This window comes from Vigna radiata, chromosome 8 (assembly GCF_000741045.1).
Source record: "Vigna radiata var. radiata cultivar VC1973A chromosome 8, Vradiata_ver6, whole genome shotgun sequence".
Lineage (NCBI taxonomy): Eukaryota > Viridiplantae > Streptophyta > Magnoliopsida > Fabales > Fabaceae > Vigna > Vigna radiata.
Genome location: NC_028358.1, coordinates 44486048 through 44512155, shown reverse-complemented (window position 1 = coordinate 44512155; position 26108 = coordinate 44486048). Strand labels below are relative to the sequence as shown.

Genomic DNA, 26108 nt, shown 5'->3' with positions numbered 1-26108 from the left:
TAATTTAAATCACTGTAATTGAAAAAAAGAAATACGACATTAGACACCTAGTAAGATGATAAAATGAGATAAAGAAAATACATATTACAATGTGATAAAAGATGGTATACATTAATTTTAGAAAATAAAATGAGTGTTTAAATATTATTGTTTAGGAGAAATTATTTAATATCTTTTATCAATTTTTGAAATCTATCTCCCCAAGAATCATACACCTTCACCTGGGTGCCTCACATAAAAGCTTGAATATATCAAGTTGTGTCTGGAAGTGGAATATCACTTCAACATGGGGAAATGGTATAAATAAAACAATATTTACTTTAATTGCATGAATAGTCAGGATGGCCGAGTGGTCTAAGGCGCCAGACTCAAGTTCTGATGCATTGGGGGCATCTATTCCACATAAATGACACCTTCTTCAAGATCTTCCCCATCCCAATCATCATCCTCATTTGTTGATGAATTTAACTGCTCCTTGTTTTGACTCCCTGAACTCTTCTCATTCTTTATTTTATCTAATATTGCAATCACCTGAAAATTACAGCGTTGTGGATGCATCAGATTAGCTAAAACTCACAGGAAATCCAATATAAGAGTGGCCACTTATAATTTGCTGAGAAAAAAAGAATGACTTTCACACATGAAAGCACGAACTACGAAAGGATGCCTCATTGATGAAACAAAAAATGTAGATTTAGGGTCCAAGGAACACCCCCGTCCCCCAAATCAAAAATCCAAAATTCAAACATGATGTACCAGTTTATGCACACTTCAGATTGCTGTATAAACCATGCAAAGTAAAGCGAATAAAAACAATCAGATACGGCTTCAAAGGGCAAGCACAAGGCCTTTGGTTTTGAATTATTCACCGACCAATAAACAACCTTAACGGAACTAAGAAAAACGTGGACAAGGAAAACTAAAGTATCTTGCAACTGTACAGTAACAAACACACAAGTAAGCACGCATACCCTGCTTCCTTTCTCAAAAGAATCATCCTCAATAAATCGTATCTCAGGAGTTAAGCGCAACTTCATACGCTTCCCCAATTCACTGCGAACATATTTAGCCTTTGACTTCAAGCCGGCAATGGCTACTTCTCTCCCTCTTTCATCCCCAAAAACAGAGACAAAAACCTTAACCACCTACATATGATGTTTGGCGAGTAAGGAAAGCATTTAATAGCGGTTAAGGAATTGAAGAGAGAGGGACAGAGAAAGGAAAGATACCTGGAGATCACCGGAGACTTGGACATCGGTGACGGTGGTGAGGGAAGATAGGTAACGGTCGGCTCCTAAGGAAGTTTCGGGAAGAATAGCATACTGCAACACTTTGTCGGTGAGGAGCATATCAGAGAGCTCTCTCCTTATTTGCTTGGCCACCATTTGGACTCTTCTGGGATTGGCCATGCACCTTATTCTGGAACCAACCACCGCCTTCCCTCTCACAATTCGCATTGGGGTCACCCTCACCGTCACTATACCTGCGCTTGCGCCGGGGAAGTGATGGCGCCAAGGATAAGGATTCGGACAGGGACATGATGCAACCACTGCGGGGTGAAACATTGCTATCACTGCACTGCTCTTTCACTACAAGAAAAAATTGAAGCCAAAATCCGTATATAAAGCCTAAAATCCGTATATAACACTTGGTTATATACGGCTTATATATGGACAAAAATCCGTATATAAAACTGTCGTAGGTAAATTATATACGGATATATCCGTATATAATTTATATACGGATTTTTCCGTATATAATTTATATACGGATTCCCGTATATAATTTATATACAGATTTTTCTGTATATAATTTATATACGGATATATCCGTATATAAAATACGTATATAAAAATATAATTATATACGAAAAAATCCGTATATAAAATTTGTATATAATTAAAAAAATAATTACATACGAAAAAATCCGTATGTAACTTCATGGTTTTATAAAAAAAAAAATATTTAAATTTTTATTTCTTTTGCAGCCCATAAACTAACATCAACCAATAGCTTACACATGTCAGATTCAGTATTCTTTAAAAGCAATAAAATCGTCATAATCATTGAATTTTTATATAAAATGAGGATAATTGTGAGTATAAGCATCTATGAAATACACATAAAAAAAACAATGAAAATGAGTCTTTATATAATTAAAAATAACTATCAAAATTTTCTAACAATGATATTTATCAGGAAAAGAGTGTCGAGATACAAGTGTGGCGATGACTTTGCATGTTGAAAGAGCATCATTGATGGGAGAGGCCATTTTAACCGTAAACAAAGCACCACCACATGATTAAATATATAATAAATATGTGACTGATAATACCTGACTATGATAAATTAATTCATAATGACTTATAACTGAATCCAATTGAAATATTCAATAATAACATTTTTAACTATTATATCTCTCGTAATGCCTATTAGTTAAAAAAAAATGGAAAAACAGGTTATTTTATAAAATATAAAAAATTTACAATATATAAAATATCATAATAACTGTAGTTTATATAATAAATAAAAAAAGAATTGTCTAAATTTTTCCTTAGTTAGGAAAATTTTTGCTAATTTAAAGTTATCAATGAAGTACACCATTAAATAAAAATATTCATAAATAATTTAATGATTAAAATAGACAATACAGTATAAAGTAAGTAAATAGGAATAAAAGTTTTTTATGATTCAGAGTAAATTTAATAGTGAAAATAATGTATAAATTTTACATGGTGAAATTCATTTTATTTGTATTATTTTTTTAAGTGTTTAAGAAAATTTTTTATCCATATAAATCTTAATTCTTTCTAACCATTGAACTTGAGGATTAATTACTGTTACCACTTAATCAATAATTTTAACTTCCAAAATCTTGTAATTTTATCTTTTTATGTTGACCATACACTTGGCTTAAATATTTAAAAGATAGTTTTATCACTTACTATAATTTTATCAATCTCAAACAACATATTTATACCAAAAAATGATAATCCTATGAAGACATGAAGTAATTACTGGTACCTTTTTCTCTGTTCTTGTTCCTATGTTATGTACTAGAGAATCTTTTGGTTGAATTCCCTCTGGTATGGCATTAATAGCTTTCACCTGAAGTCTTTGTAATTCCAAGAAAAAAGAAAGTTAAATCTCATAGTAGTTGATATGAAAGTTTAATTTCATATGATTTTACAATAATAACTAATATTAATGGAAAAGTTAAAATTTTAAAGTATTCAAGGATTTTTTTTTTCTTTTGTAAAAAAATTAACATAATGGGTTTTAACTTTGCTGGCATAAGGAAGCAGTAGATGCCCAATTTAAACGAGACTTAAATAGCTTCAGAACTCACTATTTCTTAACTTCAGTTGGTAAAATATTGGTGTCATGTTCCCAGTCTTTTTACAATAAACATTTCATGAAAACAACTATATAAGAAATTAAACAGAATACAACTCTGTTATTACAAGTTATATAAAAGCACATTGAAAAATTAATTCTATATTTCTATTAATAAATATAGAAATTATATATTTTTGTGCTTGGTTTTTTATTTTAAGTTGTTTATTCAGATTACCCTTTAACCAGTTGTTTTATATCAATTAAGTAATTGAAAAATGTGTAACAGCAGGGTCTAGGTTTTGTAGTTGGTTATCACACCAGTCTCACACACTAGAGGTCCCCATTTCGAACCTGGGTTTAGACAATCTAATTAATTTAACTTTTACAGTTTGGAATGAAGAAGAAAAAGTGATGACTTAACATTTCAAGGTCTCAAATTTAAAGGGTTGCCGTTGGAACATATTTTAAGTATAGGAATGGTGGTAGGGACAATGGTAGGAACAAGCATGGAGTGCTACTTGATGCAAATGAGACAGAGGCAGAGGAAGTGATACACTAATCCTGGCCAAGGTTTTATATTTTCATCTTAAACACTACCATACCCAAAATTCACTATGTTTATGAGTACACTACCAATAGGAATGCAACCAAAATGACACAGAAAACAATTACCCGTAGTATATTCAAACAACAATGCAGATAAGCTAAGCACGAACATGGTATACTAAATTCCACATAACACTAACCATAAAAAAACACAAGCAATAGAACCACACTCTGTAATGAAATTGGCAAAAACAAGAGAAATGTTTTAATCAAAGACTTAACACTCACATATAAATTCCCTCAGAAAATTCCCCTTTACTCCATCACCACTCACACAAGACAAGAGGCCCAGACAAAAATAAGGTATGAGATAGACAACTTCAAGTGTTTCCTTCTAGTCCAAGAGGAGAAAACAATTATATTGTAAGACAACAAAAGCATCTATAATTGGTATAACTACAAGTAAATGTTTGCTTAAATCCTGAAATATCAGCCAAAACCAATACAATCATAAACGATATGATATACATTCCATTTCAGAAATCATTAAAGGAAGCCTTCAATCTACCTTCTTCATCACACGAATTATTGAATTTAATATGCAATTACTCGTACAATCAATCCAAACAACAAAAAAGAAAGAAAATGTTATATCGATAACTGAAGCATGTGCACACCCATGCATAATATTTCTATGCAGTAAATAGCTAGAACAAATTTCTAGTTTCGCCATCCAGAAATTTATTAGTCAACCACGTACTCATTAGTTTAGTGGACAAATATAGGACTTAGCTGTGCCATTGTAGAATAGAAATTATTGGTAGGTCTGGGCTATGATGAGGCCATGCTTGATTTATTGGGGTTAAAACTATGTTTGTAGACTATATCGAGCCCGAACTCCTAATTAAGTGTTTGCTAACCATTTTTTATTAGGAAAAACACAAAAGATTAATTGTGATGGTCGTGTTTCGAAAATGATTTAGATCCTCTCCTCTTTGAAGTTACACAAAGGATCCTCTGCAACAATCTTTACCATTTATTAATCTAACAGTTAAAATAAAAATTAAAAAAAAACAAAGTGAAAACTAAAACAGCAACAGTATATACGATTCATAGTTGTTCAACTGAACTTACATATTGGATATACCATAAAGGCAGAACAAAGACAGATAAACGCACATACCACTGACAATCTTCTTAAACTGCCAAACACGAGCCTCAATTGATGTTTCCTAACACTCCAACCACGGCTTGCGAGACCAACTACAAATGTGTCAAATAAAACAAAAAAAGAACAAGATTAGGGTTCGCGATTTTCACCATTTAACGATTTCATTGATTACTAAGCATTAGAATTAGGGTTTACTTACCAAAGATACTCCTTCAGTGTTCAACTGACCAACCGAACAAGGAGATTGCTTGGTGAACGCGATAGACAAAGAGGAGACAAAAGCAAAGCACGACAGAGGTGTATGGAGAGAGGGACGGGGAGAGCGAAGACGAAGACGGCTCGAGAGAGGGACGACGACAGCTCCAGGGATCGAGAGAGAAACTACTCGAGGGATCGAGAGAGATATCTCGAGGGTTCAAGAGAGATAGCTCGATGGTTCGAGAGGGACAGCAAAGCTCCAGCGTGAGGGAATGATAGGTTTCAACTTCTAATTAATAAAAAATATATTTTTTAAAAAAAATATTGTTGAAATCCGTATATAATATATTTCATTCTACTTACATACGGTTAATGGGAATTATATATATTATTGGTAATCATCCGTCATTTACATGACAACATAGTTTGATTTTACTTTGCCATTATCATATATATTCTTATTTGTTTATTTTCCTTTCAAAATAATCTGTGACAATATTGAGGTAAAAAAAATTGATAAAAAGATTAGTACAAGTTTTTTCTTCAAACTACAGAGTTTAAAACTAATTTCAAATTTGAATAATTAAAAACAAACTTATACACCTATCAAGAATTAAATACATTTAAAACTATTAAATATCTTATTGCATAAATATATATTTTGGTGGTAGAAATCAGATCTATATGTCTAGTATGAAGCCATTAAAATATTATTTAAAAACCGCAAATATAATTTTTCTGAAATGTAATAATATTTTAGTTTTGAGTTGTCACTTTAAAGTATTTTTTTATCAACTTGATCGAATTTTGAAGTGATTTGGATCAAGTACATTCCGCGCATTATTTATTTATTTGTTTCAGAGGGTTGAAATGAAATATTATTTGAAAGTTGTTTGAAGGAGGGATAAATAATATAATTTTCTTTTTCTTATTTAAAAAATTGTTTTATTCTTAATTAAATATATATTTATTGTCATTATATTATATGAATGTTAAATAAAATATTTTCATCTACAAGTTATACGTGAAATATTTACTATTTCACAAATAAAATTTTACAACCTATAATATAACTTTCACTCATATTTAATAGATATTAATTTCATAAATTACAGAGATGAAATATAGAAAATTAATTTTAAAAAACATACTTAACCATTATTTTAATATGGACATTATTGTGCACTTTTATTTTATCTACACTTGTTATATACTTTTTCTTTTCTTTTCTTTCTATCTCTTTCTTCTTATCATATAATCTATAAATCTGTCATTTTCACTCCCTCTAAGTATATATGTACGTGAATCTTTTTTTCAAATATATTAGGTTGTCCTAATGCTTTTCTTCAAAATAAAAATAAAAATACAAGGCTCTTTTATTTCCAAACATTCATTATATTTTTTTTTTTTCTGAGTTCGAATCCTCTTTGAGCTCTTTGTCAAGTTTTTTGACTGTGCTTCAATGCATCATATTCGCTTTTATCCACAGTTACTTCGTAATAATCAAATAATGGTTGAGATCTTGCATGGCAACAGTTATCTTCATCAGTTGTTTATATATGCTATTGAAGTTAAACAGAGTTGTTTAGCCAAAAACAGTGACCCAACAAATGATATGACAAAGTTCATTGTCACTTCAAAAAAATTGAATGAAACAATTAATTAAAAAATGTTTTAACTATTAATATTTCAAGTTAATTTTAGGATTTACAAAATTAATTATAAAATTGATTGTAATAACATTAGCATAAGATTGATTTTTTTTTTTTTAATAACAGTTCAAACCATTTTGACAGTTTTAAACAAAAAAAAAAGGAGAAAAGTGAAAGGTGGCCTTAAATATAGGGAAATTAGTGTGACTTCAGCTACATTAATAAATAAACACCACCTTATGTTATAAGCTTGTGCAAAACAACCATTGATTAATCTTAAAGAGAAGTAGAAACAGTATATGGACAAAGCAATTGAACATCAAAACTCTGAAACTCAAGCATAGCAATGCACTATTTAAAGAAGCATGTAACTGTATGTCCATGAAAATTCAAAACCATCAACACCTGCCCCTATACTCATTGTATTCATCTTATTCAGATTCAAATAACGTTCCAGAAAAAAACTGTAAGTCAACCACTAAGCATACTGTTATTAAAACCAAAAGTTTCTGAAAAAGTGAGTAATATTTTTGGGATTTTTTCATATTACTGTTTCTGTATGTTTTTTTTTTCAAAAAATTTATCATCTAAAAATAATCGTAACCAATTTTAAAATTATTTTTATGAAATGAAATTGATAGTGTAAATGAGATTTCATTATAAGTTTGGTGAGTTTATTCACCAAAAAGAGTACATAGCATTGAGCTATAAGGATTTATGACAGTTAACAAGCAAGGAATAATTCTAATACAAAACAGAAAATGAGAAGTTAACTCATGACATCAAATGATTCACATTTAAAATAAACACTACTAGTAAGGTAAGTTTTCTCACTGCTATTTTTAATTTCAATGAACTTCAAAGAAATTAGATACACTAAAACTTGTCTCATCAAATATGGTGGCAAATTGGTTAGGCTACATCATATATCAACTCTATTTATTCTTGGTGAAATCGAAATATGCATCAAATCCTTTCAGCTACCATAAAGGCCATCATTTTGACAGGATATAAATAACATAACACAATATACTACAAGTTCCTGCAAAATTATTTAATCTTAAACAGGAGTAAGCAATAGTCAAAGTAACTGAACATCCAAACCCTGAAACTCAAGCACAACAAGGTCCAATATTTAAAAGCATAGGGATGTATTACACATGAATGTCATAATCATCAAGGGTCATAAAATTGACTTCCACAACAATCATTCATCACCCCCATGATGACGGCTCCTTCTCTTTTCTGATTTGTTGACATGCCTGCCCTTCCTCGAATCATTATGACCACTTGAATCAATTTCAGAAGATGATGAGGCTCTTTTGCTCTTTCGCTTGTGCCTTACAATGGAATCTTCAGATGAATCAGAATCTGATAGATGGCTTCTCCTTCTTCTTTTCTCCTTCCTACTCTTCCTTTGCCTGCGTCTATACTCATCATCTTCATCTGATGACTTCTCCCTCTTCCTCCTGTGTTCCCTTCTTCTCTTCCTTCTCCTTCTCCTCTTCTCTTCATCTGAATCATCTGAATCACTAACTTTTCTCTTAGAACTCCTCTTCTTCGACCTACCTCTCTTTCTCCTCTGGTCAGAATCTTTGTCTGATCCATCACCATCTGAATTCCCCTTCTTATTGGAAGAACTTCTCTTCCTACTGATTTTCTTCCCAGACCTTTCAGCGATAATTCTCTCAATCTCCGAGTCAATCTCAGAATCTGAACTATCACTGTCCTCCTCCTCTTCCGAGCTCTCAACATTACTTCTCCTATCCAGTTTCTCAACCTTCAACTTTTTATCCAGCCCAACCAACCCTACAGGCTGCATTGCATCAGGATCCTTCTCTTCATTGTCATCCTTGATTTTCACATAGTTCTTGCACTGAAACTTAAGGTGTCCAACACGGCCACATTTCTTGCAGGCCCCACGAGATACATCCACATCGGCATTTGTTATCTTAGCAAGCTGTAGAAGACCTTGAAAGCTAGCATATGCATTCTCAGCATCAGGTTCTGCATTAGGCAGATTTTGTGAAGAGTCCTTCTTGTCTTCCTTGTTGGGTGCATAAGGGTCATAGCCAATGGCACTCTGCCATATGCCATGGGTTTGAAGAGCTGCACTGCTGTGAACCCTATTGTTCGCTGGCATGCGAACCCTTCCTGCTGTAGCCGGCATCTTGATGTTTAAGATTCAATCTTTCTCCTGAGAAGAGGAAAACACAACTTCATTATCAGATGCAGAAAAGGGGGGGAAGGGAGGGGAGGGGAGGGGGGGATTCTATCTTTCCGAAGGAAGGTCTAGGACCTAGCAGGTGGCGAGTCTATTTTCTGTTTTAATGTGTTAAGATCCCTTATTTAAGGTAAAACAACATATATACCCCTTCAAGAGAAAAAGAATCCTAACACAGGTCAAAAAAGACAGATTAGTTGCTAATACATTTATCTTATTTCCCTATAATCAGAGTTACAATGGATCACCACATATATTATATTAACCTGCTATTACATAAAATTGTTCTTTTATCCAAATTCAAGATATCACGCAATCCACAATTCTTTCATTATAGTAACTATAAAAGGACCAGATCACTGTGGTCCATAATCTGAAATAGACTACAACGTGCAAACATGCATACTACAAAGAATGAATTCTTATTCACATAAAGAGATCCAGCCATCACAGTGATGCTCAGTTACTTGTCCCAATAGGATAAAAGGTCCAAAAGGCAAGGATCATAGCCACTTATAAGTATTACCAGACTGTAAAACAACAATCAATACAATAACCTTGACAAAAGCCTCCATCACATAAACCTAATATCACAAGGAACCGTTGAAGCATGCCATAAAATCAGCCAAAACTACCATTGGAAGAACCATGGAGTGTGATATCTGTGTCCTAAATACACTGTAGTTGAAAATATTGTTGGTGAACGCTAAACCTAAGCCTTCTTCACCCAGATAGGATATGACGGTTCAGTTCCGAGAAAACCACCCATTAATCAGTTCTGATTTTTTAGAAACCAAACCCAGCTCTAAAATTTTACAGTCTATATCCTTTGATTGAATATAGAACGTGCATATTCCATCTCTACATGCTTGGTTAGCATCTTAAAACATCCAAATCTCAACAATTTGTACAGGCTTCAAATCCCAAGGGACCAAAACAAAACTCATCAATCCATGACGCAGAAAGCAGGAAAATATTGGGTTACACAATTCAGCGATCAACCCGTGCTCAACCAAAGATCCGAATCAACTAGACAAAAACCATCAAACCCAAAAACAACCCTGATCCCTTCCTCACCAGCAAAAGAAAAGAAAATAGAAACATTTCCACGCATACATTCATTCATTGGCTTAGCACGAGTGATCTATATTTTCACAATTTCCATCAAATATATAGCATCCCTCATAAAAAAAAGCATATAATTCCCGGAGTCGGCCCTATTCATCAGAAACCGGCATGGAACAGTGAAAGAGAGAAGGAAACATCGTCAACTAAAACAAGATGTTGAGGCTATTCAGCAAACACCAAATAGAACATGAAAAAACAATCAAAGAGAAAATAAAGAAACTGAGAAGAATCGCTTGCTTACCCTGAATCGTGTGACCGCGGAGAACACAATGATTTGATAAGAAAAGGAATTGGAATTAAATTGTTGAGAGATAGGGTTTGTGAGAGAAAGAATTTGGGATTTTTTTTTTTTGGCGATACGAATCCTTTAAATAGTATAGAGAGGAGACCGCATAAGAGGTTCAAAGAAAGGGTAAAAATATAAAAAGAAAGGATAAATAAGACAACAATTTCATAAATAAGAGAAAAGAAAATTAATCTGATTAGATACTTGGTTCGGTATAATAATATTCAATGGTTTCAATTTTTGTTGTAAGAATAATTATATTTTTCTTGTGTTTTCTTTTATAGATTTATTTTTTATATTTTTTACTATTTTAAAGCTTATTATATTATTAGATTTTTTCACTGATATAATATTTTTTTTTCTACATTTTATCATTGTTGTTTATAGTGGTTATTACTGCTATCTTATTTACTTTGATATTTACTTGAAAATGGGAAATAACAAACTGATCAATTAAAATTTACATTATTACACTTTTATTATTATTTTAAAAAATGTATGATATTTTACGATTTATTGAAAATTTTATTTAACTAATTTTTTCTATTACATGTAAATGGAGTTTTAAGATAATCTTAAGACTATATGTCATCTTTACTGTGTAATATTTTTATTTTGTAACATTTCTATTCTAGTACTTTTCGGAATAATATCAAATTACTATGGATGAATTAAATTAGGATTATTCCTATTTTGTGTATTCATTATTAGTGTAATTTTATTTTTTACAAACATTTTAATATTGTAATATTAACATGATAAGTGTTAGATTTTTATAAATATTAATCATCCTTATAGATTTTTTAAGCCAGGTTAATAATAAGTTGATCTTGTCGTTTCTGATAATCATACGTTACAATGTTATTTTTATTTCATTACGAGTGCTCCATAACAAAAAAATAGATAACAATGTTTCAAAATATCATTATCCAAATAGGATAATACGTAAACTTTATAAGGGTCTAAATATGAATGTCACAGAAGATTTAGTAATCTAACATAATATTTATATTACCTCTGATTGCATTCTTCAGAATACAATTAAATGGCATTTAAGAGTTGGTAATAGAAAACATGAACATCTAAAGATACAACAAAATATGGAAACGTTGTTCCAGTCACGAATGAGCTAATGACCCAAAATTTATTATTCCACCTCCTCCTCCTCCTTCATTGTTAAGGGAATATCTAATTACATCCTGTAAATTGAACAGTAATCAATTTGAAGAATGATAACTGAATCAAGAGCCTAAAAAACATAATCAGAATGGCACAGTACGCAAGAAATAATCTAACAATGTACTCGGTAAATGCAAGTATACAGTCCATTTCAAAGGGCCTGAAGGTTGGAATTACTAACCTTGCTTTTTCCAATTTTGTTACCACATCTTGCATAGCATATATTGCCATCTTTTTCACCTGCTTCAAAAGCAGTAATCAAGGACAAAAGTAACATAAATTTACCGCACAAAGCTGTTGACATGACAATGCAAAGTTCATTTCTTGGATGCATTTGAAAAAATTAATAGAATTAATCATATTTTCTAGTCATGTGTTTGGTTCTGAAGCAAATAACTGGCAGAAACGAATCAACAGAAATAGTTTGACATACCTCCAATTTATCCTCAGCAGACCCATGGCTTATGGGAAGTTTACGAAATTCCTCTGTTAAACGAAAGCACTCCCCAACATTTTCAGGAGAAACAAAATCCAATGCAACCTTAATACATGACTGCAAAAGAAAGACACATCATGCATTTACAGAGAACATTTAAATATTACTTTGAATAAAACTTATGAACAACAAAAAGCAAACTGATCGGAAGGGGACTAGAAAACACAACTAATTCAAACCTCAATGTTGCTATTGTATTAAATATCTAAAAGAAAAAGTATGAATTACGACGAAATAATACAACCAAACTTTGATGTATCAACCGTTTCATTACCTTCACAGACTTGCTTGCTTTGCCAATCATGGATATGGGATTAATATCAACGAAACAATGAAATAATTTTTATTAATATCAATCACACCCATCAATTACAGTCTCAAACTCTTTTATTTGTAACAATTAATTTCTCAAAAATAAGGAAACAAAATATGTCGAAACAAATAGGAAAATTCTAAAGGTATCATCTCAATCGATAAGAAGATATANTTGTGTACCAATTAACTACTATTTACAACTACTATTTATATGATGTCGGAGTCCAGCTTGCAAAACACCCAAGACTTTAGGTAAACTCTTGAATTTAACAACCTTCACAGCAACAATGAAGATAAAACAAATACACTCTGAATGTTCATTTTACCTTCAGATTTCTGACTTGGTGAGGACAGCCAGCTGGAATGAAAACAGCATCTCCAAGCTTCTGAACGAATGTCCAGGGCTCAATTCCTACAAGATACATAACAGTGAATTTGGAGAGGAACAATTCAGACTTCTACCCAAAATCAAACTACGAAAATCGGGTTACTAACCATACTCCTCCTTAAGCTTCCTCTTATGCTCCACGGTCAAATAGAATGTCTGGTCATGGATGGGGTGAATAACCTTCAATACCGGAGGATATGATCAGTTCAAGAAAACATACAGACAATTAAGTAAGGTAACCACAGCTGACGCATTATCTATATACAACAGATATTGTCCGCCAAAATACTTTAAAATAATTATTCAACACCATCATTCACCCAATCCATAACGGCATGTATTTAATGAAAATTTTATTACAAGAAAATGAAGGAATNGGAGAATCCAAAGTTACAAGGGTGAAATCCTCCAATTATTACAAATATTACCACTAAATCTATTTGTTATGAACCAAGGTTCACACATCACTCAGGCTGAAAAATAATACCCAATATTTATTTACCTGCTCTACAGGACTACAATGGATATGCCTAAACTCTCTTAAATGCTTCCTCAGATACTCCTGCAATTTAGGTACATCCTGCCTCCGAAAAATATCCCACAGAGCACCTTCTGAACCATCACCTGCAAACGACAAATCACTCTCCGGAATCGTTGTTACTTTGTCAACGTTAGTTTCTCCATCGTGATCACTAAGCAGCTCCCTCTTGTCATGCTCAAAGTGCTTTCGTTTCAACATGTCAATGGCACTAAGATGCTCGGGTTCCAATTTGACTTCAGCAACATGAGTCAACACATTTACCTAGAACAATCAAATTATTAAAGGGTAAAAATACTTAAATTTCATCATTAATGCGTATGCAATCACGAACGTACGGCAATAAACACAAACCACTAACAAATACATTTGATCAGGAAAAGTTTATATATATATATGATCCGAAAGCACGGTTTATATGAAATTCTTCCAAATACAAAAGTGTACTGATTCATGATGTGAATTGAAACAACAATCTTCTTACTCCACTCACAAGAATCAAAACAGATAAATTAAATGGATCACGAAATACAACAATGAATACAACCTACAAACTATGCACTTTAAAACATGAGACACTATCGGAAAAAACCCTTAAATCTTCAAATAATTTAGATTAAATCCTTGAAAATAGCAGATCTGGAAGGAGAAAAGGAAATAGAACATACTGCATCGGACATATCACAGTGGAGCTTAGTCACTGAGTCACCACGTCCAAGCTCCTCGGGAAATCCATAAGCAATGTATGTCTTCGGCCCCATGTCTGGCTTTAGACACTCTTTAGGCAATTTAACAGCTATGTTAAGACAACCACCAAGAGGATCAGTATATTCCTTGAATGGTAAGGAAGATATGAACTCAGCACAATGTCTAGGCAAGCGTTCCTCAAATAAATTAGAAGGCGGCCAGTCTTTTAACTTCAATATCCGAGGCCAACCACGCCAATCCCCAAAAGCTTTCGTATACCCAGTAAAGAANTGGTGGATGTTAATTTCTACCTGGATTTAACCAACAACTCATTAAAATGCACAAACCAGCAGCAACAGAATATCACAAATGTCAAGTAAAAGAAGTAAAGAATCGCAGAATAGGTAAAATAAAGAAAAAGCCACTTACTTGAGTCTGATTACAAAATTTGAAAAGAGCAAGAAAATTAAAATAAACATTACACAGCATCAACTGGATCTTGTGGCAGGGATTAAAAGCAGACAATCATAATAACAAAACATGGTGCAGAGGCAACATGAAAGGGTCTGTTAGGAAAAGAAAATAAACATAATAAGGGCAAGCACCAATATAAAGGAAGCAACAAGTATTAAAAGCATGTGACTAATATATTAACTACACTCACATAAATGAACTTTTAATTACCACCCTAATGTGTGTTCTAATGACCCACATTCGACCTTGGACTGGCGTCTCTTTATGACACGGACAACAGAACATCAATAATTCGTTTCTTTTAGTTGAACTATCCACCAAAATATCGTAATTTTTAGGTACTTTGCAAAATATTTTCTGAACATTCAGCTCAGAAAAGTTCTTGGAAGTCAGCAATTGACAATATTAAATGCACTGAAACAACACAAAATCAAAAAAAGGGTGAAGTTACCAAATTGAAGAAATTCAACGTAAATTTGCCATAATTAAATTAGTCTCGATCAACCATTTGAAGCCTAGTTATTCCAGGTAAAATAAATACCAATATTAAATAATTTAAACATAAACTTCATGGGAGTGAATAACAATTTTTGAGAAAAACCACTCGGTGAACAGAGTTAAACAAACCTCGCAGAAATCTAAGCAATCAATTGCCTTTACATCTAAATGTTGTTCACGTTTGGTATTAGTCATCTGACGGAATGCACGCCACATGACAAGTGGTTCCCAGCTTAAACCAGATGTACNATCAATCACATGGCTAACAATGACAGGCTCCCCCTTTTCCCAATGCCACTGAAAATGCCCTAAATCCTTATCCTGTAGTTGTACAGCCTTAGGACAATACAAATAATTGTCACTAGAATCTGCACGGGATGCAGCCTTCCTCATACCATAATTTGCGCTTCTATCAGACCTTGAACACAAACAGAATTTGTCTGGGGTCTCATGCTTCAATGTTTGTGCCAGTCCATTTGCTTTACACAATAAATCAGTAATAAAATGTTGACCTAATACACTTCTCAGTTCAAGAAAACCATGGTTACATTCTTTTGGACAAGGAATGCTACCATTACTTTCTGCATGCCATCCAGCTCTTGACCATTCACGAATTAGAGGCTCAGCAGCATCATTTGATTCAGTTTGGTTTACCGTTTTATCTAAATTTTCACCATGCAAGTAATCACGACCTCTGAATGGAAACTCCAACGTAATTGGATCTGCACCCCCTAGAAGCTGACCACTACGAAGTTCACGGCAACAGATGAGACAAAGATCGAAAGAGCATTCTGTACAGCTTCTGTGGTAATCAAATATTGAAGTTTTGCAATTGTCACTGCAAGAGGGTGTTAAGTTAATAAATAAAGATACAAGGATAATTGGAAAACAGAAAATAAGATGTGAGAGAAAGATACCAACCAATATATACGTTCATCCTTAAAATAATCTGCGTGTACTACTTTAAGCTCTGAGACTGAGATTCCTATAGTGCACATCCAAATAGAAAATTATATAATGCATATATATGGAACTTGTACTAAACTCTGACTAGAGCATAAGATGAAAGGCAAACTTAAAGCTGATTAATTATTACAAAATAGATAATTCTTTCTCGTTTGCAAGTCAGAATTCATTGCAAAGAGATGTGTGGCTTCGTGATATAAAAAAAAAATTGGTTTAGTTGTGAGTATCTTAATGTGTTGCATGGAACAGACATGCAGAACAAATCATGTTTTCTTCTGCATCAAATTCATTTGTTGGGTGAGAAACATTGATTCACATAACAGTAACGAAAATCAAAACTTGTAATGGAAAAATACCNTGTATCTTAGCTTCTGTCTCATTCTCAATCCTTTGCTCTTCATCCAACAATCTTAAATACGGAAGAAGTACTTGCAGCAAATACATAGAGAGCTCAACCTTCTGAACTTTATTGGTGCTGGTTTTTCCCTTCAATTTCTACAGCAACCAAAATGACACCATTTTAAATGCTGAACTCAGAAAAGATGAAGACGCTTGAAGGGGGAAGACCTTAACTTTAATAAGTACATCAGATCGCAAGCATGCTTTGCAGTTGCAATTACCACGGCACACGGGACATTTCTCNGCAATGTAATCCTCTTTCAAATGAGGATACCTAAAGACACAAAACTTTTCAATGATTAACAGTAGGTCACGTTATCGTCATTCAAAACCAAAACTACAAAATATTTGCAATAACTTATCCAGGAATTGATCTGGGAATTGTTTCTATCCACTAAACACATTTCCCCCCTAACATAGGAAAGCGAAGCATATTAGATATATATAGTGTATCTACTAGAAATTCCCCATAGAAAGCATTAAACATATGGATAAACAATTGGACATGNCATTTATACATCGGCNTGTCATTTCAAGTCTNNCAAATAATNTGCTTAAAATNTTNCAGCACAAANAATATGTCAGTAANACCGACTTGGTAGCTGGCAATGCGGTAATGGCGCAGAAATAAACCTCGTATTGATCTTACCGAACGAACCAAGGCATGCTATGCAATATCATGACATTACAATTTAAATAGAGAGGATAAAAAAATTTCAAAGTGAGACGGAGTTATACCAATTTTCAATACAGGGTATGCAAAATCTTTTGGNTTTGCATTTTGCGCACCTCACAACCCTGCCTTTNTCATTTCTCTGGCATTGATGGCACATTGNGGATTCNTTTTCAATAAACTGTTGATTGACAAACAGAAATACCATCTCAAATGTGAGCTAAAACATGTTTGTATGAAAAGCTAAACCCAAACATACGTAAATACTTTTTATTAAATAATAAATCACTTCACCTCCTTATTCCTCTTTTTCTTTTTCGGCACCACAGCTTCTATTTTGTTGACTTTACGGCTTCTAAAATTATGTTGTTTCCGAATGTCACTTCCACTTCCCGAAAAACCGTCAGGCATTTCAAACTCACCGCCACCTTCTTTAACAACTTTTCTTTTCCTCCCACGCCTCTTCTCATGAAGCTCGCCATTACCCCCATCGGTCACGCCTTCTTGAAGAGAAGAACCACCTACCCCATCCCTTTCACCGTGGCTAACATCTCGACCACCCTTCTCGAACAAATTGCCCTCTGAACTCTTGCTGTCCATGTCTTCCGTTTCCTTTTTCTCACCTTGAAAAGAAGAATATCCGACCCTGCTATTTTCACCATTTTTCTCCAACAAATTTTCCTCCAACAACTTCCTTTCCATCTCCTTTTCCTCTTTACTCTTTCTGCCACGCTTCTTTTTCACACCTTGAACAGAGGTAGAAACTCCAACCCCACCATTTTCACCATGGTTTTCGTCTTGAGCGCTGTTCTTCTCGGACAAACTGCCCTCTGACATCGTTGTCTTGCCCTCCGTTTCACTTCTTCTGCCACGTTTTCTTTTCACACATTCGGCAATAGAAGAATGCCCTACTGCCCCATCGTCGACTGTTTCAGTAAAGTCGATTGCTTTCTTCTGATCAGCCTCACACTCGGCATTAAAATCCAAAGATTGAATATTTTGCTGGGTGGGGTTTGAATCTACCGGAATGGTGACTGTATTTTCACGTCGCGTTTTCCCTTTGCCCGCCATAAAGTAAAGGGTATCAAATTTTTTCAGTGTATTGGCAAAATATAAACAACCAGGATTGAGAATCACTAACGACAGGGATAAAGATTGAAAAAAAAAACAGTTTGAACCCTAACTATCTGGCCTTGACTGTCTGCATTCTATTTCAGTTCTGTTCCACGCCCCAGAGGACCAGTACCTAGATTATTATCTTTTTTACATGGAAATGATAAATAAAAAAGACAAAGGGCAGGGAGAATTTTCAAAACCCGCGCCAAAATTAAAGCTTTAAGGAAATGCTCTCCAAATTTAATCAACTAATTAGTCAGAAAATTAAAATTTCAAAGGATGCGCATTTATTGTTATAGTTTGTGGGAAGTGGGAAACAGCTGAACACTTTGATGGGTTCAAGAAAAGTACCGAAAGAGAAAAAGAAGTGCGAAAATCGATGATTCTGTGGGAGACGTCTCTTCACGCAGAGCAAAACTGGAGTCGTCGGTATTTGAAACAATTGAGTGTGCGAGGAAGGTGTCAATCTTCGAAACTGTGGGCTTCAACCAATGGGTTGGTGTACATCTCAAAGATCTTGTTGGATCACAAGTCAGCTAGTTTTTTCATTACAACTTTTTTAAATAACCTATCGATCAATTACACACCAAATATTGATAATAACTGATTAATTAAAATTTTGAAAAATTTGTTTTAAATTATTTTAACTTTTTTAATTTTTAAAATACTTCATTTTAAATGCTTAAGTATTTCAAATTAGTTTTTTATATTTTTTTATTCTTCAATCAAATGCAAATAATTTAATATTTATGATTTATTTATTCTTTTTCTTGGAAGTATAGATATCTTGATATTATTGGGTTTTAATTTTTCATCCCAAAATATAAATATTTTAATATTTAATATTTTTATTTGTCTAGATTTTTTAATTTAAAGATTATAAATCAAAAATACAATTTTTAAATTTATTTAAAGTTTATTACAGATATTCAAATGATTGGGTCGTACGGACTTTCATAGGAACATACGATAATGAAATTTGTTTTCTTAAAATTATTTTTTTTTTGTAAGTCAGGTGAAAAATGTTTTTTAGGTTGTATTTATTTGAAGGGATGAATATGAAGGAAAGCATTACATGGATTTATATATACGGAATTATGTTTTCTTCAAAAATTTAATTTTCATCACAATATTTTTATTTTGTAAATGGGTAACAAGTATTTTTTTTATGTTGTGTTTACTTAAAGGGATGATTTTGAAAAAGAACGAGTATTTGGATTTGAATGAATTTAAAAAAGAATAAATTGAGATCTATTTTTTTGGAAAGATTTTGACATGATTTAGAGTGGATTTGAAATCTGAAAATAAATTTTCTTTTAGTTCCTGATGAATTCATAGATAGTTATAAAAAATGAGTAAGCCCTCAAAACAAGTACATACTCTAATATCATTGACATTTTTTTTTTATTCATTTTGATTTAAATATGAATTCAAGGGATTTAATTATGTAATAAATCTACAACAAAATCAAGTATTGGTAAGAGAAATTATATTTTATACATAAATATTCTTTTTCTTTAATATATAATTCTAAAAAACATAAATGTGAGAAAATCTAAAAATGTAATTTATATTATTAATTCAAAAACTTTATTGTTTGTAAGCCACAAAAATTACACATATTAAAGCAATTAAACTTACTATTGAAATTGATATTTTCATAATTTTTTTTAACAACTTTTTTATAACATAATTTGTGTCATCACTTTATTAGTCTATTTGAATTTATATTTAAAAAAATATTTAAAACAGATCAATCACAAAAAATTATAAAAAAATATTGTTAAAAGAACTTTTTCGTAGTTTGAGAAAAAAGTCTGTTGATAAATGAATTTCAATTTGTTAACTGATACTTATGAAACGTTACTTTCGAATTTGATTGAATCTTGTCATCCAAATAATTTCGTATCATGATGTATCTAAAATAATAATTATGTGTGAAAGAAACATCATCGTAATAATTTCATCTCCAACTATCTGAACACAGAAACTTTGGTAACCTTCCAAGATTCATAAACACAACAACAAATATTATTAAAAAATTTATAGCACTCACGTAAATAAATAGTTGTAAGGCAAGTACAAAATGAGAGTTTGATAATATAAAACAAAAATACACAAACAATAACTAATCACAGTGAAAAAGTAGAAAAAATAATACTTCCTATAAGATTTGACTAAGGTAGTATATATAAAAAAATATTTTGATTAATAAAAAATTAAGATTATCAAAATATCGTCAATGATAAAAATAATATAAAAATATATTTATTAATAATATATTTATTGGTAAAAAATATCACATGAAAAAACAAATAAAAACTAGTTTAAAAAATAAAATAAATTTGCATTTTAGAACATGGACTATATCATTTTTTTTGTTAGATTTCTGGCAAATCTAATTATTTTATTATTAAAGTAGGGAAAAAAAATAAAATACATGACAAGTTGTGTAGTCATTTACACTACTTCAAATAAAGAAATTGTGGAAACGATGCACCTTAGATCTAAACCATTGAAAAAATGAAGTCTTACACTCTACATATCTGTTGACATATGTAATCCATATTATGATAAATTGTAATAGATTATACAATGTAGAAATCATGAGATGCAATGTAATCAATTATAATTTTTTTGTAATTAATTATGAGTGTATAATTCAAATTACATAATATTGTAATGGATTATTGATAGAAAAATAATAAAATAAAAATATAATTAAGATACACTTAATTATAATTTAAGTTTTAATTACAAGTGATTATAATTAATTACGATTATAAGATATCTACTTATTATTCATGATTATAATTAAAATATAATTAATTATGATTTAAATTTTAATTATAATTGATTATAATTAATATATTATTAATTATTATTTACTATTATATCTTAATTTATTATATATTATAGTTCATAATTTGATAACAAAGTATTTTTTTTTATGATGTGAATACAACAAAAAAACATTTATAATATAATATTTTAATTTTATTCTATATATATAGATATATATAATTATATTTTAATAATTTTATAAATATAATTGATTACAACTAATTTTCTTTAACACTTCAAATTCATTATTCTCGTGTCCATGACTTTTGGTACAAACTGTAACCTCAGAAAATAAAAAATGGTTGTATGCATGTAAAATGATTGCAATTACTTTTTAGTTTTGTGACACAATGACCACAAACCATACCGTATCGACAACTTATTGCAAAGCTCAAGCAATTGTTTGCAAGTGCCTGCTAATTTTCTATTTTCGGTTTATTTTCTTGCATGTATATTACTATGCAATATTAAAATAATGGTCATATCTTATCTTAATACAAAAATTTATTTAACCAATAATTATCTTATAATGAAATGTCAAACAAAAAATACACTGGATAAAACATTTATACACTTTTCTCATGAAAAAAAATATTTTTAGAATTAAATTATTTTAAACTAGACTAATTTGACTTTAATTGATATATCATGATTAATTAATACTCAAACTGATCATATAAACAAGACATATTTCGTATGGTTATCTATATTAACGATTTAATAGCCATTAAACCTTTAAAATTCATGAACATAAATCGATTTTCTCAAATCTAATAAGATTAAGTCTACATATGGAATATTTAACCTGGTGTGTAAAACTACTTTATTTTACCTGAATTAAATTTCTTAGCTTAAGTTTAAACTCCAATAACTTTAACTTCCATAGAATAACTCATCCAGAACATAAAAACAAAATTTGTACACACCTTAACAATTTCATATATAAACACAAATTATGATAAAATATGATTGTTTCACTTTATATCAAGATCTCGAACTCTTATCTTTAATAAAATGATAAGATTTTCAAATCTTATAGAAAAATCAGAAAAATATTTTTTAAACAATAATATTTATTGAAATAAACTTAAATAACCATTTTGTTATTTATCTGGGAATAGAAGCTCGAATTCTGAAAACTAAAAGCAAGAAGACGATAAAATGGATTAACAGCTAAAAACACTTGTAGAAATTGCTTGAATAAATAATTTAAATGGGTGTGTATTTGGGTAAATTTTGATTTTGTAGTGTATTTATATATATTTAAAAAAAAAAATCTTATATTTCAACCACCATCTTCCTGCACAAACAATGTCTTAAATTTTAATTTTCACCCTAACAAAAAAAAAATATAAATTTATATTTTACTAAATTTTTAAAAGAAAAAAATATTTTAAGATTAAAATATTCCAATGATATAAGAATTTAAAAAAAAATATATAATATCTAAAATTTTATGTTAGCCTAATCTAATAAGGCATTCTTATAAAACTCGTATTTTTAACTTATTACCTTATCCCTGTTATAAGTGTTTGGTCTTCTTTTTTTTTTTAATTTAATTTATTTATTTAGGAATGTATGTTTAAGAATAATAGAGGATCTGAGGAAAGTGTGTGTGATGGAATCGAAGGAAGAAACTGCCGGCGCCGGGGAGGCGAGCCTGGATGGGCTACCGTCGGCTCTGGTGGCGACCGTCATGACGAAGCTGGACATCGCCTCCATCTGCTCCCTCGCCTCCACCTCCTCCGTCTTCCGCTCCTGCGCCCGTCACATCCTTTCTTTCCTCCCCTCCTTCAACCTCCTCGTACCATTCTCTCTCCTAACCTTCTTCTTTCTTATTTTTTCCCGATTTCCCAAACTCATTCTCCTCTTTCTTCCAGGACACTGCTCCCTCCGGCGACATGCTCAGACCCTTGTTGCCGCCCAATCCCTACCTCACCACTCTCAAGCTCGATTGTTCCCGCCTCGATGACTCCGCCATCGCCTTCCTCCTCAAACCCTCCCTCCAAGATCTCTCTCTCCACAATTGCGCCGATTTCAGTGGCAGACTCTTGTCTGAGATCGGCAACCGCTGCAAGGATCTAAGGTTTCCTCTCTCTCATCTCCCACATCGCTCGCTTTATACTCTTCACTCATCATTTTTCCCCTTCAGGTCTCTTTACCTTGGCTCCGTCGCCGAGAAAAGAGGGAGGGCCATTCATATTTCCGATCTAGAGGAGTTGCTCAGCGGTTGCTCCCACTTGGAAGTAAGGCATGCCATTTAAATTTGAAACTTTTAATCTCAACATTTGATGAAATAATGATATGATATAACTCACATGCAGTTCCTTGGATGTTGTCTGATACGAGCTTTTATTACATGATTACCGACCCCAATTTATGCTGCAATTATCTCTGGATTAGGGAAACTTGTCCACTGTATTGAATAATAATCTATTGCGGCATCTCTCATTTACTAATGTGCCTTAAAGTTGTTTAAAACTCAATATTTGTAGTTGTCAATATTGCTGCATGCTCGTTAATTGTTGATTTAATTGGGTCTAAGATGTACTGTGATTGTTTTGGTAGGCATTGATTCTGATGTTTGATGTCTCTCTCTTTCTACGGCACAATTTTGCTCGAGTTTGGGCTTCTGCCTCAGAGAAACTCACTTCTCTTGAGATTGGCTACATTTCTTCAGTTACCGTCACTGAACTGCTCAGCCCAAATCTGGGATCCCATCTGCCCTCAAATCCTGTTCAACCGTCTATACTTCCAAGCATTCAGAAACTGTGTCTAAATGTAGACTATATAACCGATGCTATGATCGGCACAATATCCAAAGGTCTAATGTTTTTGACGCATTTGGATCTTCAAGATGCACCATTGATTGAACCAAGAGTTACGTTTGACCTAACCAATGCTGGTCTTCAACAAATTAATCAACTTGGGAGATTGAAACATCTTTCACTGGTTCGAAGCCAGGAGTTTCTCATTACCTACTTTCGAAGAGTGAATGATCTGGGATTGCTTCTAATGGCAGACAAGTGTGCAAACATGGAAAGCATATGCCTTGGTGGCTTTTGTCGCGTCACAGACACCGGTTTCAAAACCATCCTGCATTCTTGCACTCGCTTGTACAAGCTTAAGGTCACTCATGGGACTCATTTGACTGATCTAGTTTTTCATGATATTTCCGCAACATCCCTTACTTTGACACATGTTAGCTTAAGACGGTGCAATCTGTTAACTAACCATGCTGTTTTGAGTTTGGCATCAAACAAGGGACTCAAAATTCTTGACCTGAGGGATTGCAGAAGCCTTGGGGACGAAGCTCTCCTGGCCATTGGCACTCTGCCTAGACTGAAAGTTCTACTATTAGATGGCTCTGATATAACTGATGCAGGACTTTTGTACTTGAGAGCATCTGTTATTAGTTCACTGTATGCATTGTCTCTTCGCGGCTGCAAGAGACTAACGGATAAATGTATCACAGCTCTATTTAATGGCTGTTGCGTGCTGGAATTGCGAGAACTGGATCTATCCAATCTTCCTAACTTCTCGGATAATGGAGTTTTGCTGCTTGCAAAAAGTAGGATTCCCTTTTTTGAGCTCCGTATGCGACAATGCCCTCTGGTTGGTGATACTGCAGTCATGGCATTAGCTTCAATGCTGATTGACGAGGCCAAACATGGAAGCAGTTTGCGATTGCTGGATCTTTATAACTGTGGTGGCATTACAGCGCTTGCATTTCGCTGGTTGAAGAAACCGTATTTTCCAAGGCTCAAATGGTTGGGAGTGACAGGGAATGTTAACATAGACATGGTAGTAGATGCCTTAGCCAGAAGCAGACCCTTCTTACATGTGGCATCCCATGGTGAGGAGCTTGGGGCAGATCCCTACGATACTTCAGATGGGTTATACACACATGATTATGATGACGTGGATGAGTTTGAGCAGTGGCTTCTTGAAGCAGATATTGACAGTGACTTTGAAGAGATAGGCGATGCTGAAAATAATGATGAAATGGTTGCGTGACTTGCTTTTATACTGTTGTCGTGTGTCTTTATGTGATGACTCTGTATGTATATCTGTTTGTTGTAACTTCGTTCTCTGGCTAGATGTTATTTGTCACAGGTTTTAGTACCAAAGACTTCTGTATGATCCTTTTGTTGTAACTCTGTATGGATAATGTTATGTAAAATGTCTCTAGATTTTTAATATTTTGATATTTTTTAATCTTTAGATTTAGTAGTTCATATATTAATATCGAACGGAATTAAACACAAATTTATCATAATATATATTTGTTTTTGAGATTGAATTGCTATCCAATAACTTATCTACATTATAAGGAAGTGGAAGAAAGCAAACTATATGTTGGCACATACTGAGGTTGGGAAAATTAAGAAACTAAACAAAACATTCCTTATATAATACTATTGTATAATTACTTAGTATGACTTGATTATTCTATATAAGGCTCATCACCATTGTTTCATTCTCGTTGCACTTCCGTTATCCACTGCAAAAAGAAGACCAGTTTAAAAAAAAAAAATCATTTTGAAAAACTTGTTTTAAAAGGTATTTCAGAAAGTCTGTTTAAGAAAATCTATTCCGAAATATATTTTGAGTTTTAGGAAGCTTGTTCTGGAAATAATATTTAAAAAAATCATATTCTATAAATATGTTCCAAAAGTTTGAGAAAGTTTGTTCTAGAAGTTATACGGAAAATATGGAAGTTCCTTTTACAAAAAAATGAAATGCAATTAGAAATTATGGTGGTGCAGGAAGAAAAGATGGTATGCAATCCCTACAACTTATTACAGGCCTGATAGATTTTTAAAATCAGTCGAGCCCAAATCCATCAGTTGTTCTAAATGACAGACTTGATTAAATTTGAAGTAACCGACCACTTTTCGTATTTTTAATTTAGTGTATATATATATAGGGGTTTGCTAACTTGCGTACGCCTGTTTTTCAGTTGGTACATTTTAGCAATGTGTACCGGG

General features: G+C 32.4%; 4 protein-coding genes across 6 annotated transcripts; 1 reads left to right on the top strand and 3 right to left on the bottom strand.

The window, feature by feature from the left end:
- Positions 1 to 90: 90 nt before the first annotated feature.
- On the bottom strand, positions 91 to 5143 carry LOC106770923 (probable ribosome-binding factor A, chloroplastic). The gene is made up of 5 exons (XM_022785799.1): positions 5069 to 5143; positions 4174 to 4279; positions 1230 to 1549; positions 972 to 1145; positions 91 to 531 (listed from the first exon to the last, which is right to left on the bottom strand). The coding sequence occupies exons 3-5, from the start codon at positions 1455 to 1457 to the stop codon at positions 394 to 396; spliced, it is 540 nt and encodes a 179-aa protein (XP_022641520.1). The 5' UTR covers positions 1458 to 1549; positions 4174 to 4279; positions 5069 to 5143; the 3' UTR covers positions 91 to 393.
- Positions 5144 to 7831: 2688 nt separating this feature from the next.
- LOC106770922 (CAX-interacting protein 4) lies at positions 7832 to 10657 on the bottom strand. Its single transcript, XM_014656772.2, has 2 exons — positions 10500 to 10657; positions 7832 to 9103 (listed from the first exon to the last, which is right to left on the bottom strand). The coding sequence occupies exon 2, from the start codon at positions 9074 to 9076 to the stop codon at positions 8114 to 8116; it is 963 nt and encodes a 320-aa protein (XP_014512258.1). The 5' UTR covers positions 9077 to 9103; positions 10500 to 10657; the 3' UTR covers positions 7832 to 8113.
- Positions 10658 to 11573: 916 nt separating this feature from the next.
- On the bottom strand, positions 11574 to 18803 carry LOC106770921 (lysine-specific demethylase JMJ25). 3 transcript variants are annotated; one of them, XM_022785798.1, is made up of 14 exons: positions 18625 to 18803; positions 17452 to 18215; positions 17223 to 17338; positions 16659 to 16758; positions 16442 to 16580; positions 16041 to 16104; positions 15249 to 15957; positions 14129 to 14458; positions 13425 to 13724; positions 13030 to 13102; positions 12861 to 12946; positions 12157 to 12276; positions 11905 to 11966; positions 11574 to 11743 (listed from the first exon to the last, which is right to left on the bottom strand). In XM_022785798.1, exons 2-14 carry the CDS (start codon positions 17992 to 17994, stop codon positions 11737 to 11739), a joined length of 2649 nt encoding a protein of 882 aa, XP_022641519.1. In that variant the 5' UTR covers positions 17995 to 18215; positions 18625 to 18803; the 3' UTR covers positions 11574 to 11736. The 3 variants fall into 3 exon arrangements, with proteins under 3 accessions (XP_022641519.1, XP_022641518.1, XP_014512257.1); XM_022785797.1 differs by having other exon boundaries at positions 17452 to 18803; XM_014656771.2 differs by having other exon boundaries at positions 11905 to 11963; positions 17452 to 18803.
- A 3876-nt stretch (positions 18804 to 22679) lies between these two features.
- Positions 22680 to 25319, top strand: LOC106772706 (F-box/LRR-repeat protein 10). The gene is made up of 4 exons (XM_014659260.2): positions 22680 to 22921; positions 22998 to 23203; positions 23270 to 23363; positions 23686 to 25319. Exons 1-4 carry the CDS (start codon positions 22736 to 22738, stop codon positions 25132 to 25134), a joined length of 1935 nt encoding a protein of 644 aa, XP_014514746.1. The 5' UTR covers positions 22680 to 22735; the 3' UTR covers positions 25135 to 25319.
- Positions 25320 to 26108: the final 789 nt, after the last annotated feature.